Raw genomic sequence first — 18,281 nt, forward strand, 5'->3', positions numbered from 1 at the left:
ATGAGTTTTTCAAGTGAAATAATTTGTATTCAGTATCCTCCATGCATCAGCAACTATAGTATGGTAAACTTCTGGACTATTTTTATATAGTCTTCAATCTGGCAAACTCTGATTGAATTCACTGGGGGTTTGCATTTTTCAGAAATAAGTACAATATTTTTCTGCAAACTTGGTACTGACTTGTATCAATGTGTTCAAACAAAATAGTACTATTCAATCATAAACATCAGCAAAAAGTAATAAAAATTAAAAATAAACCACATCATTTGCACTAAAATGACTGAAAAACTTAACTGCAACAGCTGCTGTCCATCCTACGTGACCTCTAGCTCCTCAATAGAAACCAATTCTCCGTTACTACTAAGCACTGAGGGTAAAGTTAATAGCTCTGCTTGTATTTGATTATTGTTATTATTGCAAAGTCCAGTTCATAAGACTGTATGTCATGTGGTGCAATGGAAGCTATAACCTCTGTTTTCTTCTATACCAAAGCAATTTAGAGATGTAGCAAGATTCAAGAATTTTCCTGACACAGAAAAGAATTTTTCCCATTGCAAACCCATGATATATCAGAACATGTAATGATTAAGCTTTGTATGAATTATAACGAATTTGTACCAAGATGAGTAAGGACGCAACAAAAACCTGGATGGGAAGTGTTAGTAATGAGTTATGATAAATGAACAAGCCAACAAATATTCAGGTGGAAAGATAAAAAGCATTATTTTCACTTCCATGTCTAACTGCAAAATAAAACCAATGTCAACTGTTTTCATGATACTTTTTTTCAACACCCTTTGAGTTTTGAATATACAATGATGACCATAAATACACCTCATGAACTGTCAGGACATACCACAACTGGCACAGCAATGTACAACACATCAAATCAGCACTAGCTAAAACAAAGAAATTTTAAAAGATGTGGCTTTTCAAAACCTGCTTGTGCTTTTTTTATTCTTTACTAGCCTCCAATGAAAATCAACTTCTTTGAAATAACTCTAGACATTCCTGCATTCAGCAGTACATGAATTCTGACACATCTCTGGATCCATGCAGAACAAGCAAGAAAAATAATAAAGTTTATTATTAAAAGAAAGTGCATTCTTATGAACATACATCTATTAGGATGTGCTGCCACTCTTGACCATGGGAAAGTCTACAGATGACTTACTGTTGGTTTCAAGACTTTCACAGAGTTCAGTTTTGACCTCGCCATTTGGTCTGTCATTTCCTTTTTGGGTCAGTTTGCTTTGCATTGTAGCAGCTGTCACTACAGCCTTGAAGCTCCGCTTCCGTTTTTGAACATTCTGCTCTGGATGAAAAATGATAATATAAACCTTGGGCATGTAGAGCATGCCCAGTGATACAGAAGCACTTAAACTCATGGAGACAGTAAGTGTTGTTGTCTGGATGTACATCTGGGGAAGGAAAAAAACAACAACATAAAAATCATTGTTATATTGATTTAATACAAGAAGGAAAACAAAGTAATTAACTTAAAAGTACAGGGTAGAAAGGGAACATACATCAGAAGGACCCTGGGCTTTTGTTGCTTTTAATTATAGCTGAGTATGACCATTTCATGTTAATTTTATAACCTTAAGAGTAAGCGGCGGAAACAATGTAATATTCATGAAACTTCATTCTCATAAAAGTAATCAAGATGCTGTATCAAACACATTTTTGGTAAAGAAACAATATGTTGTACAAGAAAAGAGGAGTGACAATGAGGTTAGCCTTGTGTCATCTACTTCAACAGCCAGAAGCCTCTAGAGCAATATGACACATGGTGATGCAACAGTGCGTGCAGCATGGCTCAACTGACAGCAGCATAATGCAGAATCTAATGAAATCTTTGATATACTCTTTGAGTTTCAAGCTTGGAATAAAAATTAGTTTCTCCACAGTGATGCTTAAATATTCTTGAGTTTGTTGGGTTTCTGGTTGCTTGTTTGCTTCATTTTAATATTTCCATGCTACTGTTGAATTCCAATCATAATGCTCTGTTGGCACACACTAAACTTACTAATAAATCATGGTCCTAACTAAGAAATAAGAAAACTGAGGAACCACGAAATTACATCACAGAGGACCTCAGTTCCCTATAGATATAAAGGAAAAATCTGGCATATCCGAGTGAGTCTGTCTATTGTAGGTAACTCTGGTCTTCCATAGTCCCATAAAAGAAAACGATAGTGATCACTGCATATGAACAGCAGAGTGAAGTTTCTATTCGAAGTATTCAGATAGTATATTCGGAATACTAATTGCAGTTCTGTGCAGCATTTATTTTTTCTTAGCAAATCACTTTTTCTTAGCCATATTATCAAAAAACAATTTTTTTTTACAGCTCTGTCTAAAGCAGGAAATCTCTCAGTAATCCTTGTTCTACTGAAAAAGATACTGAAGTAAAACCCGCTCAATGCCTTGGCAGATGATTCACTGACATTGTTGTCAGGCATGATTTTAAGCACTGACCAATACTATCACATTAACCTGGAGATAAGGTGGTAAGTCTGTCTGCAATGTCAGCTTCAGATCATCAGTTTTTATGAAGTGCCCTTGGGTGACTTGGCCCTTGGCAGAAAAGTAGATATATAATAAATTGTTGTGCAGTCACTGTTATAGTTCAACATTTTAAATGTCTTTCAGCTTACAAAGTTTTTCCATTAGATACTTTCTCCTTAGAGATCACAAATAAACTGTGCTCTCACTTTAAGCAATCTTAGGCAAGAAAAGAGCAAGAACTCATTGAATCACCTTTTAAAGTAACTGTATAATTGTACGGAAAACTGACAAATACTACCATAAAGTAAGGGAAAGCCCAATTTGCTCTTTTAAGAAAAGACTCACAACGCCTGAAAATCTTTAAGAAGCTGAACCTGCTTTCAGGGACAGCACCAGAAGGAAAAAACAATCAGAAAAAGGCAATCAGGATTGTCTTTCTGTTGTGCTGAGGAAAGTTGTAGGAACAACACCTTCCTTCACTTCAATAATACATCAAGAGAGTACTTGAGAAAACATATATTACACCATCTTTTCTCACACCAGTAAAACAATTCCATTCCTTTCAATTTCCAAAGTGACAGTGGTGTGCCTGAAATCAGAGCTTGAGCTATGTTATGCGTGAACATTTCTAATGCAAACCTTACACAGTCACATTAATAAGCAGGTTTTTTCTGACTTCTGCGCAGATCCATGCCCACATGCAGACCAATGACATGTCCATTTCTCTCTGAATCAAATTGGCTGATGTTCAATTAAACTGGTACAGTAGTGGCTTTTAGAGTTAAGCGTTGCATTAAGTGCTGCCTAAAAGCAAAAGTATTTTGGTTTCTAAGATGCACATATTTCCTAACGGGATTTTCAAAACTGAAATCAATGCAAGTAATACCTTTAACAAACTTCAATGTGCATGAAAATTCCATTAAACATAAAAAATCCTTTTTGAAGCCTTACCATTTTTTAAAATCCAAGTCATGGTAGTTAAGTGGGTAGCTAAGCCTCACCCATGGATTCTGTAACATTTAAATATGCATTTTTTAATTCCTTATCAAGTACCCAAGCTGTAAGGGTTGTCTTCCTCTTATGGTTCAGACTAAGAGTTATAGGGTAAAATACATACATTCATGTAACAGTCATATTAACATCAAATCCATACATTATGGTACATCTCAAATATATTTTTTGCACTAAGTTGTCCCATAGTGCAAAGCTCTTACAAATATTAAAGAGGTTTCTCTTAGTATGTCAATGTCTGCTTGAAGGTTTATATTCAGCTAAGCTTCATAAGTGAAATGACTTTGAATCTGATCATACATGCACTGAAATAATAAGAGCCCGTAGATATCCACACAGTGCAAGCATTTTGCATGAGATATGTCATTACATCTAATCTATTTTCTGATGATTTAATCGACGAGCAGCACAAGAGACTATTTACAAAAATCCATATTACAGTTAGTTTCAAGTTGCTGATTACAGTTCATATGCAGTGGGGTTTATTTCTAATGATTGCTGTGTTTTTGAACTAGCCACTACAACTAAAACATTAAAACTAATGTGAGCTGGGAGTTTTCTGACAGAACAGTTTTCAAATAGTGAATATAGTCTTTAAAAGGCTCCAGCCTCCTGTTTGCATGGATCACCCTAACTACTTACTCTTTGATTAAGCCAGTGAGAAAGAAAGGGTTCAAGAAACTTGCTAGGCCTTCAGAGGAAGGCTTTGAACACATACTTACATGTACACAATTGCATACTCAGCTGAAGAGTAGTTGTCAATGACAGCCTGAGTCTTATCTTTTCCTACTGGAATCATAGAATAATTTGTGTTGGAAGTGGCCTTTAAAAATAATCTAGTTCAGGCCCCCTGCAGTGAGCAGGAACATCTTCAATTAGATCAGGTTGCTCAGAGCCTCAGCCAACCTAACCTTGAATTTTTCCAGGAATGGGACATCTACCACCTGTCTGGCTAAACTGAATCTACCCTCTTTTAGTTTAAAACCATTACCCTTTGTCTGCTCACAACAAGCTTGCAACTTTCTTTTTTAAGTGGTGACTTGCAGGCTGAGATTCTGTTTATGGGACAGGAACATCTCCTGCATTTATGCCTTCCTGTCTTTGGAATTCCCATTCATGCAGCCTGATGAAGCACAAATCTAGCAAACAGGATACCACACACTTGGTTTGACTTTTGTCTGACTCTTACCTTGTTTTATCCCTGACAAGAGGACAATGATGTTTTATGGCTGTGCATTCTGGGTACTTTTATTATTCAGGGAACATAACTACCTGCAACTTTTACAGAATTAGCTGCTCTAAAAATCAAGGAGCAACAAAAGTAGTTCAGTTTAATAAGATATGAGGTCTGAATAATTTTTCATGTGTCTCACAGTAGTAGCTCACTTGAAGTTACAGGAGAATAAAGGTCCTTTTCTCACAATGATTCATAGTCACACAGAAATGAATTTCAGCACTCCTCACACTAAAATCCCTTCTGAACTACAAACTTTTTGTCCAATAATGCCTTTCACAGAGGTAACAAAGACTGCTATATCTATTCTCCTTGTTCTTGACAGTCAGAAGATAAGTCAGAAAACTAAAATCATGGTACCACAAGAAAAAAACATCTTTATATTATGGGAAACACTTGAGGCCTACATACCTTCCTGTCTCCATTCCCCACCCCAACCCCACACCAGAACTGATACAGGACTTTTAATGTACAGTTTTTAACCTGCACAGTTGACAAAGAATTCCTCACAACAGGCTGCTTCTCATGTAAATGATTTCAAACCCCACTCAGACACATGTCTGTCCCACAAATGACCTAGGCTCTTTCCTCATCAGAAGGATCATACAAGCTTGGTAATATAGCCCCTGACTACATCAGCAGCCGGAAGAGATAATGGCTGTGTGGCTATTTAGGGATTTTCAATCTTCTACTGTCAATTCTAGGACTATGTATCTCATTCTTTCCACTCTGAAACTTAAAATGTTACATAGGAAATATTGGGACACTGCAAAATGTTATTTTAGTAAAACACATACTCTGATAAGTGCTCCAATTTTAAAGTACTTGAAACTGAATTGCATTCTTGGTAACCTGAAAAATTTCTATGCATCAAAGCAGATGTGCATACCGAATTGTCCCAGTGCAGGTAGATGAATAACTACCTCTTGGCTAGGTTTTGCTGCTTGGAACTAAAATATCCTCCATGTCCCCAGTAGTGTCCATCAGTTTGGCTCTTGCTGAGGCAAAGGTCAACACAAAGCAACCACTTTCATTAGAATAAAAAAAATATAGTGGTAATGTCATAACTTTGTCCAGATTGCTTCCTTGGTTTGAGTCTTCCCCTACTTTCCCACATAGGATTATATTCAGGTTTTCTCCAGAATTATTGACTTTCTCATTCTATTTATTTTTCTTTCCTATTCAGTTTTAATAGATAAAATAGAGGTTACCTCTTACCAACCTGTGCGCTAATCTGGTTTTAAAAGTATATTCTCGAAAGGTAGGAGATACAGCTATTGAGATGCCTTGAGTATACTGAATCTATGTTTTCCACTTTGGTGCAAGCTCTCTATCTGCTAGTAGTTCTACCACAGAAGAACAAGTCCATCAGTTAGTGAAGTGCTAAATCACAAAGGGAAGTCTTGGTACATCTCAAGCTATGAGTGTGCATGATGTAGACTCAACTCAGCTACTTCCAAAGTGTGGCAGATGTTTAAAATGACACAGCTGATCTAATGACTCTCCTTGGCTCATTCTATACAATTTGCCCTTTAGAAGCACATTTCTCCACAGGCTAAAGCAATAGCCTCAGTATCAAACACTGGAGTCTGAACCATCCTGCTGAGACAGATATACACAGACAGGCACTCTTCAACATGTCCAACACTGCTAGTAACTGAGCAGAAGATTGAATTATGCTTTAATTTTTCCCTTATCCTTGCTGCCAAATTCTTCATGTCTCTTATGTGAATCTTCTCAGCTCCTTCAGCCAGTTTCATATTATAAGGCCAGAACCGCAGCAAGCTTTGTTTCCCAAAAGGTTTTTTTGATCTCATTCCCTCCCTCCACTGTTGCTTTCACTCTCAGCAGTTAGAAGCCTTTACTGCATCATTTATATCCCGGAGATAAATGATGCATCATAAAATAAAGATTCATGTCATCTATCTACAGATTGGGAAAGACAACAAAAACAGTTTGTGGTGGAGAGAGCATGAGTCTTTTTAGTCTCAGGAAAACACTGAATGTGTTCATAGCCATCCTTCCTCTGCTGCAGAATCTAGAGGGCTTAGAAAAAAGAGTCTCTTCTTTTAAAGTTATGCACACACAATACGGGACAGTTGCTTTTGTATGTGTTGCTACTTGAAAACTTGACTGGTTGACAACAATTATGTTTCACAGTTGTTTTCACAAATCAGAAAGAAATGCCATTCAATGGATTCGCACCAAAAGTCAACAAGAAAAGACTGGCTGCAGGCAAATGTATTTGAAATACATTTGAAACCAATGCAAACATAAACAAGGTACAGGGAGGTAACAATGTTGGCGAGGTGGCAATAACTAATCAAAGGATTCATGTTTCTCTGCAGAAACTCCAAAGTTTACACCCACAGGTTTTTATTGGTTTCAGTGCAAAACATACTTTTCTCTCTGGACCTATGGGAAGAAAATTCATCATTTTTGAACAAAAACATTACAGGCACAAGTCAGCTATAGTTTTGCTCATATAACAAGATTATTTCCCAGATATAAGATAAACTTCATGGAACGAGTCATCTTCAAACATTTGTTCAGCTAGAAAACATGGGAAGCTACTTAACATACATATCTTTTAACCTTTAAAAAACATTCCTTACCAAACTACTTACTGAAATGAGATTTTGAGAGGAAAAGTCAAAGCCGCCTCACAAACATGAAAGTACAACATTCATTAGATTATTTTCTCAAGCAGTAAATATAGGCTATAATTCTGCAGATAGCAGAAATAAACCTGAGAAAACAAATTAATTTGTAAATTTCTGTTGCTTTTCAAAATTTACAACAGAAAGATCTAATGAACGATTTTAAATTAAATGTGTGCTAGCTTTAAAAAGTATGAATGTCCATTAAAGCCTGGGTATGAGAGGAGCTATAAAAGCTCAGAATCTTAGTGGAACATGTATATACTTGCATTTCAGAAACTGAATTACAGGAAGGATTTCACTGTGTCCATACAGTACACAATGAAACAATGCTATGGTATAGGCCTGGGCACTAGAACTTTACTGCCTGCACTGTTAAGCTGTTAGGACTGTCCAACATGACTGGGTTTGGGCCTGCATCAACTCACACTCTCCCAAACTGTTCTCAGGTGTTTGCCCACAGTTTGGGATGATACCTACTATTTAATCTTGATTTACCAACAGTGTTCTTGTTGAGAGATTAAGAGATTTTAATATAATAAACCCAGTGAGACTATGAAAACTATCTTCATGGCCAATGAATATTCTTGACAATATACAGTTACTATTTTAGACAGAGCCTAAGAGAGTAACACAGGAGATATCCATGCAGACCAGAGGATGAACTGACTGAGAGCAGACCTCCAGAGAAGGATTTGGGTGTGCTGGTGAATGAAAAGCTGGACATGAGCTGGTGATGTGTGTTTGCAGCACAGAAAGCCAACCATATCCTGGGCTGCACCAAAAGAAGAGTGGCCAGCAGGTCAAGGGAGGTGATTCTGACCCTCTACTTCACTCTTGTGAGATCCCACTTGGAGTACTGCATCCAGCTTTGGGTGTTTAACTTAAAATAGGCATGGACCTGTTAGAACAAGTGCAGAGAAGAGCCACAAAAATTATCATAAGGCTAGAGCACCTCTCCTATGGAGAGAGGCTGAAACATTTGGGATTGTTCATAGAGAAGTCAAGGGAGGTGATTCTGACCCTCTACTTCACTCTTGTGAGATCCCACTTGGAGTACTGCATCCAGCTTTGGGTGTTTAACTTAAAATAGGCATGGACCTGTTAGAACAAGTGCAGAGAAGAGCCACAAAAATTATCATAAGGCTAGAGCACCTCTCCTATGGAGAGAGGCTGAAACATTTGGGATTGTTCATAGAGAAAGAAGAGAAGAGAAGAGAAGAGAAGAGAAGAGAAGAGAAGAGAAGAGGAGAGAAGAGAAGAGAAGAGAAACTATGTCTGTTGTAATGTGTATGTCAGTCCTGATATTCAGCAGTACTGAAGTCCAAAAGCTCAAGTAGAAATTTAGTACCCACAATTTGCAAAACTAAGCTAAACTATCTACAAATACAAGTAAAAATAAAAGGCAATAAACATATTGGAATAAGGCCATGCTGCATGGAAAACTGAGGAAGGAGATTGTTTAAAAGTAGTTCTTATTTACAGATTAATTGAATCTTCAACATAATGTAGAGGTAGGATTTTTATGGTATATCGCATCACAATTAAGATCTTATTGACAAAATGCCAAGCAAATAATTTATTGTTTGTGTAATTAAAATCCTAACAGCCTGCTCAAAACCATAGCAAATCTTACTGTTAATCCAGTTACAATTATACTATCTTTTATTGTTCAAATTATTTAATTATTACAGGAAAATCTCATTAATAATGTAGTTAAATCTGTATATACATAAACTTCTGAGTGTCAGTCCCTTTTCTCCAGTGATACACACCCTGTTCCTCCTCCTCTGGTTCCTAAGGCCAACAGATTCAGTCCTCTGAAAGATAAACAGAAGGAAGGAGAACTTTACGTTAATTTGTTGGTATCCCAAGTTCTTGACCAGGAGGAGGTGCTTTATGTTGATGTCTGATCTTCCCTCTCCCTTAGTCCTGGATCCAGCTGAGGTTATATTTACACATTTTCTAACACTGTGTGCTTATTTGTTCTCTTCTAAAAATGAGTTCTCATCTACAATCAGTCTATCTCCATCCATTAACTGCTTATTGCTTGAAATAAGTCCCAGTTACTTTTTTACTGAGTGGCTTCACAGGTTTGTTACCTCTTTACCATGTACAGTGTTCAGATAACTAAGCTGAAACAAGTTAGGCAGTAGTCTCCTGACTGCTGGGGAATTGTTATCGTAACTACACAAGTTCAGGATACAAGACAAAATATATCCCAAAAGCCCACACTGACAGGGCAATGCAAAGTCTGTAGCCTTTTCCTAGTAAAGTAAAAAAAAATTAAAATATCATATTTATTGTGGAACAGATGGGTACTCTGCACAACCTTATTTCTATCTTTATTAATAAAAAATATTCCTTTATTGTAAGATTTCTGAAGAACCTTCAAATCATCCTTATATTACTTTTAAATTCCTAGAAAATTAAAACTCAAATGTATTCTGATTTGCACAACTTAGACTTATCTGTCTAGATAAAATGTAACACAATTAAATTTTATTTTTTGCACTTTTATAATTTTTTAGTAAAATTTATTTTATGTAAGTTGTGTTTATTAATTCAGTCTTCAGGTATCTACTTTGAATGCAGATTGTATTTACCCTTAGGCTAAATCAATCAGCAAATGTGGCAGGCAGACAACTATTTAAAATAAATTCATGTAGATTCAAACATTTTCAATTATAATCCATTTGAAAATATGGGAGCTGCATTTTGGAGCAGTTAAATTCAAGGAGCCAGTTGGCAACCCCAAAACTGTCACTTTCATATGCATAATTGTCTAATGATGAAAAAGGGGAAGAAAGAAAACTGCCTTATAGTGAATGAAGTAAAGATGTTACTGGGGAAAATAAAAAAAGTATGGCCTGGATTAATTTTTACCCCAGGATTGAAACAAAACCTAAATGTTTTGCTGCAACACAGACAGACCATTGATGTTGACTGACACATTCTTACAACTAGAATATATTGCCAAGACAATCCTGTCTTTTTTAAATTCCCAAAACTGACTGAAGATCTATTTCCTGTATACACAGAACATAGAAAGAAGTTAAGCTTAATTGCTGGATTGTTATGCTACTAACTGCATTTTAGTTTCTTTTTTCCTGAGGCTTTTTAAATATGCATTATACCTAAGCTAAAGAGATAACTGTGCTCTAGAAATAATGTAAAACAACCTCTAACTCTGTAATAATTGACTTGCTACTGGGTTTAGTTTTAAAATGTGTTTATTTATTTAGTGCACATAGTTTAAGTGTCAGAGTTCAAGTACCTGATAGAGACAAATATTAAGTGAAGTACTCTTGTTCAGAAGATAATTTTATTTAGCATCTTCGAGCTGGGCACAATTAAGTTACCCTGTCATACAAAATGATGGAGGTTTAAATAAGTAACAGCTGGTTACCCCAATGGCTGTACAACTGCAGGGCAGCCTTTGGCAGGAAAAGCTGTGCAAACACAATCAATACATTATGCTAATGGGAACAGTGTAATGAGCGAGGAAGCAGCTAAAATGGAATGACAAAAAGAAAAAACAAACAATCAAATATGTCCCTGCAGCCCTTAGCAAGCATTTCAATTGCAATTTGTGAACAGAAATCTTACAATGGCTGCACTCACGTACTAGCCTTACCTAGAACTGTTTGCTGTGTCCATTCCTTATGTAAGAATAAATTTAATGGCAGACGCATCAATCCACTGATAGTTGCTTCCATGGTTTTGATGAATTTATACTGAATTACTCCAAGTGGTGAACTGATCAAAACTTATAAATTAATAAAAATAATTTTGTACTAATTTTCTCTGATATTTTAGCAAAAATAAATAACTTTACTGCAGTATAAGCGGCTAAAATTAGACTTAAAAATCTTTATATTATAAAACTATTTCCTCCCTGTCACTACTAATCTCTAAAGGTTTCACTTGCATGGTAACTTGCCTTTGTGTGATTTATTTTGTTCTGTAATTCCTTGTAGCATTATTCCAAGTACAGATTTTCTGATAGATTCATTCACTGCAGAAGACCATTGTGAACTCCCTACCTCACTCTGGAGCAGGATGAAACACCCACTACCCTGAACTGGATTTTATAAGCAGACACCAGGTTCCCAGCTACAGTGCAGAAGGTATGTTGCATGCTAAACATGATATATTCTGTGCTGCAACTACCCTTCCACCTTTTCAAAGTCCATTCCAAAAGACTTTCAAATTACGACTTTTCAAACTAAGTCTTTTCAAATAGGACTTTTGAAAGAGCCTATTTTGCAAGCTAAACATGGTATGTTCCGTGCTGCTCTGGTAAGCTTCAAAATTCTTCTACATAGAGGATTCTCAAGGCAAAGCAGGACTCCTTGTACTGGTTCCAGTCAGGACAAGGCTGCCTTTAGCAGCAGCCAGGAGGGGCATGCCAGGATCCTGGGTTTATTCTGTACCAACTCACACCACAAGTGCACAGTTCTATACCTGGGTCATGACAATTCCAGACACACCTATAGGCTGGGCAGAAGTCATTGAAAACAGCCCTGTGGAGAAGGACTTGGGCATGATGGTTGATGAAAAACTCAACGTGAGCTGCAGTGTGCACTTGCAGCCCAGAAAGCCAACTGAATCCTGGGCTGTATCAAAAGGAGCATAGTCAGCAGGTCTAAGAAGGTCATTCTCCCCCTCTACTCTGCTCTTGTAAGACCCCAACTGGAATACTGCACATAGTTCTGGTATCACAAACATAAGAAAGACACGGAAATGTTGGAGCAAGTCCAGAGAAGGCCCAGAAGGCTGATAAGTGGACGGGAGCACCACCCATACAAAGACAGGCTGAGAAACTTAGGAACTTTAAATTGAGGAATACCGTTTCTAAACCATGACACTCCCACAGAAATGTGCAGTATGGTCTTAGAGGATTCTCTCTGTGGTATCTCAGGAGCTCAGGAGGGGATCTCAGAAGAGCTTCAACGCAGAGCAGTTATGACATACGTACCTTCTGCCCCACCCTCCCCCAGCCATCCTTCTACCTTTCAAGTTCTTTTTGCTATTTCTGTGTTCAGGGTGAATTAAATCTGCCACATTTTGTAAATTTTTTTTTTCTCTTTTGTTTTTCTCTTTTTTTTTTTTGTTTTTAATTTAACTGCAATCTTCTCTGGTCCGGTTTCAATTAGTTTGTCATGGATAATAAAACAATGAGCACAGTGCAGTTCTTCCATAACTCTTATATGTTATTATTGACAATTGTTTATGTATTTGCACTCTCACCAGCTACAATGTCAATTCCCTATTTCAACAGATCATACTGCATCTTTACTAGACTCAGCATTAGAATCTCTCTGATGTCAACATCCAACATCTGCTTTGCCTCTGTCATTCCTAACTGTCAAGAATTTTAATCCTGAAATAAAAACTAAAATTGTAACTTTTCTGGGAGCAATGCCAGAAAAAAAGAACTTACATGTAGAAGGTATGCAGCAGTACATGTGTTTAAATTGCACTGCAGAACCAACACCAGTGTGGGCTTGTGACTGATGCAGAGCTGACTCCAGTATGCCTTAGCCGTAGTATATCCAGTGGAATAGGAGCGACCCAAACATTTATGTTACTCTCCCAAAAGCAGTTAATCATCCAAGGTGAACATGGAACACTGGGATGTTCACATATCCATCTGCTTTTGCTATGCTAACACTCTATAGAGAAGACAAGTCAGTGCATTTCCCTTTAGAGAACTGGGACACTTCCTATATAGTCACTTTTATTATCTGCTGCAAGACTAGGAGAGATTTGTTGTCAGCCTAGAAAGATATTGTCTACAAGGACAGAACAGACCCAGATTCAAGCAGAATGTGAAGTAAAGCTACCAAGAGGTTTGAGTTTCCTGCTGTTCAAATTTGAACTCTAAACTTGAGAATATGTTGGCCTGAGTCATGAAAAGTTGATGTAACTTTTTAATAGCTGCAATACTCTTTGATCTACTGTGTTATACAATGGTGTCAGCATTACTGCTGAGAGGGAAATGGCTCATCTCTCGTGTGAGAATTCTCAGTGAGAAAAAAGAGGTTTTTGTACCAGATCAAGAGCTGGGTTTTTTTGCTCAGGCTGCAAATACACAAGAACATACAAAAATCCAAATCAGTTCAACTGAAGAATTTGATTGCATTCTTTCCAAAAAAGCCTTGTTTTATTTATAGTTCTAGTTAGTTCAGCATGGAAGGGACCTCAGGTCTCTAATCCAACATTCTCCTCAAACCAGAGTCAGCTGTGCAGCCAGACCCATTGTCTCTGGTCTTTATCCAGTCAGGTCTTTCAAATAACCAAGGATGAAGAGAGACTGCATAGCCTCTCAGGGCAATCTGTTGAACTTGACTGTCTTGAGGAAAACCATTTTTTTCTTTAATCCAGTCTGAATTGTTTTTGTTTCAATTTATGCCCATGGTTTCCTGCTCTCCTACTGCCCCCACTTTGAAGACTCTGGCTCCATTGTCTCAGTGACCTCAATGGAGGCACTGGAGGCTGCTGTTCAGTCTGTCCAAAGCTGTCTCTGCTCCAGGCTGAATGAGTTTGGTTTCATGAGTCTCTCCTCACAGATCACGTGCTCCAGCCGCCAACTACCATGGTGGTATTGTGCTGAACTTGCTCCAGTCTATTGATGCGTGTCTTCTACTGGGAGACCAGTATTTCAGATGAGCCTAACAAGAGCTAGGTACAGAGGGATAATCATTTCCCTCAATCTATCTATACAGTTCTGTTAATAGTGCCCAGGAGACCAGCTTCTGTTAATAGGCCCTGTTTGTGACCATGGGTCTGTGAGCTCCTACTTGGTTTGATGTCTGTGAGGCCTCTGTGGCCTTTTCCACAGTTTCCCTCCAGCCAGGCAGTTTTCACCCTGTACCACTGCAAGGGCTCTACTGTTCCAGGTGCCAAACTTTGCATTTTGTCTTGTTGAATTTTATGTGGTTCCTTTTGGCTCATTCCTCCATCCTGCCTAGGTGTCTCTGTATTATAGCCCTTTCCTTCAGCAAATCAACCATTATCGTCCAATTTGACATGATCTATTATTTGGTCATTGGTAAAGATGTTAAACAGGACAGGTCCCAGGATGAACCTCCTGTGGCCTCTGAGTATGACCTAGATCCACTACTCTCTGAACCCCATCACCCAGACAATTATCTACTTGTTTGTACACTCACTGAGGCTATAACATCCTAAACTTAGGCACCAAAACATTGTAGGACACAATGCCAAAAGTCTTGCTAAATTGAAGGTAAATAACATCTCCAGCCCTCCCCTCATCTACAAACCCAGATGTCCCATCAAAGAAGGCAATCAAGTTGGTCAAGTATGTTGACTGTTTTCAATAACCTTCTCCTCCTTCATGTGCCCAGAAACGTGTTTCAAGAGGGCTTGTTCCATGATTTTCCCAGGGACTGAAATGAGACAAACCTGTTTTTCAGCTTTTGAAATTATTCTTGAGTACTACCTAGCTACTTACAAGAAAGTGGGGGAAGAAAAGGTGTAACCTCAACCATATAATAGTAGTAATTATAATTAGGAGGTTTTACTTCACAAGCCCAGATTAGTAGTAGTAATCATTAAGAAGTTTTGCTGAATTATCTGTAATAAAAATTGAATAGTGTTATTGAACTACCTAATGATTTTATTAATATTTTTCTTTCTTAGTCTCTAGACCTCTTGACCTTCCTTGTTCTGTCTTCTTGAACAAATAAAGAAGACTGAGACAGGGACCATTTTTAAAATTTGCTCCAATTTGCACATTATGGATATTTCAATAACATACATAACACTGATATCAATAGCAAATTAGCATTCAATGTGAAACGATAAAACATTTTGAAACCTGTGTAAAGTATGTGACATTCTGACCAGTTCAATTAAATGTCTGTATTTTTTACAGTGTATTTTACTTGACTACTTTACGCAAATTAAGGGGTTCTATTCCTCAAGGTATTTTATAAATACTACTAATATAAAGCCTTTTCCAGCACCGTGTTTCCAGTGCTCAAAGCCAACCCAGAATTCAACAGATTGCATATTTTAAGATGTTGCCAATGTTTTTAACAGAAAATCCCTTTGGTTTATATTCCATATATTCAGATTGTTATTGCACAGCTGCTGTAATGATTAAATAGGACATTCCATCTCTGCAGGAAAACCAACTCAGTTAAGTGAAAGAACTAAAAGGTAGTTTTCCCTCTTCTTAAAAATAAATTTTAAAAGACACTGCTGTTTGTTATACTTTTAAACTATAATTAATATCTGTCATTGTATAGCAAAATGGCAGAGAACAGTATCATGCCAAATAGAATATGACCACTCAATTGCTAGTTACTGAATACTGATTTTCTATCATTAAAAAAAATGCCAACCATCACTAGATTTCTTAGTTATGGTTCCAATGCATCTAAATACAGGGACCAACACTCCTTGTTCTTTGAAACTAAAGAGATGATCTAGTGCTTCACTTTCATGATTCAATGTGCTGGAATACAGCCTGCAGCCTGCAAAATGGTGGCCAGAAAAAAGGGCCAACCTTGTTGGTTCCCTTAACTGCTTTCTTGGGCTATTCCAATTTAAATACTTTGTGTTGCCAGATCACCCAGTTTTTCAATGCAAAATTTAATGCTTGTTTAAACTAAAAAGCCTCTGCCACTAGCCAGTCTGCTGGAGCTGTGTTGTCAAAGCCCCTTGATGTATGCCAAGAAGAGATGCTCTCCTGCCAGCACAGTTACATCACCTCAGTGAACAACAGATGCAAAACTAACATTAGCTTTCCTCGACTGGCATAACCGCACATTGGGATTTTGCCAGTGTAACTATGTAAGTCAGGTTTGGCATGTGAGTGTGGGTTGGTTTATTTACTTTCCAACTCTGTTGGCAAGTCTTTGTAGACATGTCCTAAGAATGCTACTATTAATGATCAAAATGGCAGCTGATGATGACTTCCATCTATATGTTATTTAACTTGCTAAAATGTACTGGAATATTAAAGAAGTAGCCTTAAGGACAACAGAGTTCTGTTGGATTTGATTAGAAACAAGCAGCTTACTGGAAATGCTTCTTCTAGGTGTTTGATCAGAGACTCCACAGTCTTTATTTGAAGATATTCTTATGTTGGACTTTTCACAGATTCATTCTACAGTGGAGAGGTAATATCCTATAATATTTTATAATGTGTATTCACACTACAGCTTGTTCCTCTCTTCATTAGCTCTCAGCGTAGGAACTCCACTTCTAGATACAAGTTGGCTAAAACAGGATTGTAGTGGAAATAAGGTAACTAGGGCTGGTCATATATAAACTCTAAGTACTTTTGATATAAAACTGCATATACTGTCCATACTTTATTCTGTCTTGCAGAACCTCATCAATCCCTGTGTTAGCCTGACAGATTTTACTGTATTTCCTTCTATCCTTCTTATAAACCTGGAGAATCAAGTAGCTGTTGCTGTTATTTTATCAGTGGTAAGTAAATCTGGCCTGTATTTCAGGCATCTACAACATCCATTTTCCAAAAGGAAGGGGATGGTTGTTTCATGCTTTGGAAGTCAGCATGAATAGCAAACAAAGAATAAACATAGTGCAGTAAGATGTATGTTGCTATTTTATTCATTATTTAGCTTTATAACTGTATAAACAATCTGGCCTGGAATGAGAACAGTCCACTCAAATTTAGCACACCATTGTTTTTATGTAGTAGTGGTTTGTGTAAATTGTGTTTGTGACAGACTATAATAGCATGAGGCAATATTTTGGATGGAAATAACAGATGACCTATGACAACTCTAACTAAAATATATTACTGGCGCAATACAACTAATAAACCATTCATATTCCATCTACTGAGCTTCACTAAGAGGCAAAATAATATTTAGTGTATGAGAAAATACCCATGAAAAGGAAACCCCTGTTATTTACTAGCTATACAGAACCTCTAATAGCCAAAAGTGATCGTAATCACTGTCTCCTTGCCGAGCCTTTTAGAATAAATCCCTAGCTCAGGATATTTCCTTTGTTATCCTGTGTCCTACCCTGTAACCTCTTTTGCCTTTATCTCTGAAGCATTTTTAGATTGTTATTATCTGACAGGTTACCTAAATCACTGACATAGTATCCTGCCTTCACTGCCTTCCCTGATTGGATGGCCTAATTTCGGCCAACAGGAGCACTGAATGAAATCGTTATTAATGCCTTGAGACTGTTCAGGTGAAAGCTAAGAGTGCTTTAGAATGAGGGATATAATAGGAGACAGGAAGTACAGGAACACTTGGAACATTAAAAATAATTTCCTGTCCTTTCCCACAGTCTCTTCCCCCACCCTTGAAACATTTTTTCATTTTTGCACGGGGTTTATTTTTGGTTGCAAATATGAACTCTGTGCTCTTGCCTTTCAAAGGCAAAAAGGAGAGTGGAACCTAAATCAGATACAATATTTAGCAAATTTTGAAGACCCTTTCTCTGGTCATTTTCTTACCAATTAGTTGCTAGTTCTGCCACCATTCTCAACATTCCTTTGCCAGTGTTGCTCACTCTGATCACTGGTAGCCCCTGGCTTTCATTCTTTGGATATTTCTAAGGCACGTTTAAAGGCTAAAAAAAAAGTTTCCATGGGACATTTGCCCTCAAGTGATGAGCTCTTGCACCATACCATTGAGGAAAGAGGTATATATAATTGTTCTCTTCATGAGTAATTTTTCTATTGCTTATGCATACGCAACCCATTTTTGCATTTTTTGTTGTGTTGCATATATTTTACTTGAAAAACGCAGATATGTTTTATTAATCTGCTTTTGTTATCCATATTACTCATAGCTTTCCTTCACTTCCATGAAAATAAAAAAATATGCAAAAAAAGCAGG

At 37.3% G+C, this 18,281-nt stretch overlaps 1 protein-coding gene across 1 annotated transcript in view; it reads right to left on the reverse strand.

The window, feature by feature from the left end:
* Positions 1-1,124: 1,124 nt before the first annotated feature.
* LOC103798820 (metabotropic glutamate receptor 8) overlaps positions 1,125-18,281 on the reverse strand; it is a 319,111-nt gene continuing 301,954 nt past the window's right edge. The window contains exon 9 of the mRNA XM_009071105.1: positions 1,125-1,421. Coding sequence (XP_009069353.1) covers positions 1,125-1,421 — 297 coding nt within the window. The remainder of the gene's footprint in view (positions 1,422-18,281) is intronic.

The sequence above is a fragment of the Acanthisitta chloris genome, unplaced genomic scaffold (assembly GCF_000695815.1).
Source record: "Acanthisitta chloris isolate BGI_N310 unplaced genomic scaffold, ASM69581v1 scaffold1280, whole genome shotgun sequence".
Classification (NCBI taxonomy): domain Eukaryota; kingdom Metazoa; phylum Chordata; class Aves; order Passeriformes; family Acanthisittidae; genus Acanthisitta; species Acanthisitta chloris.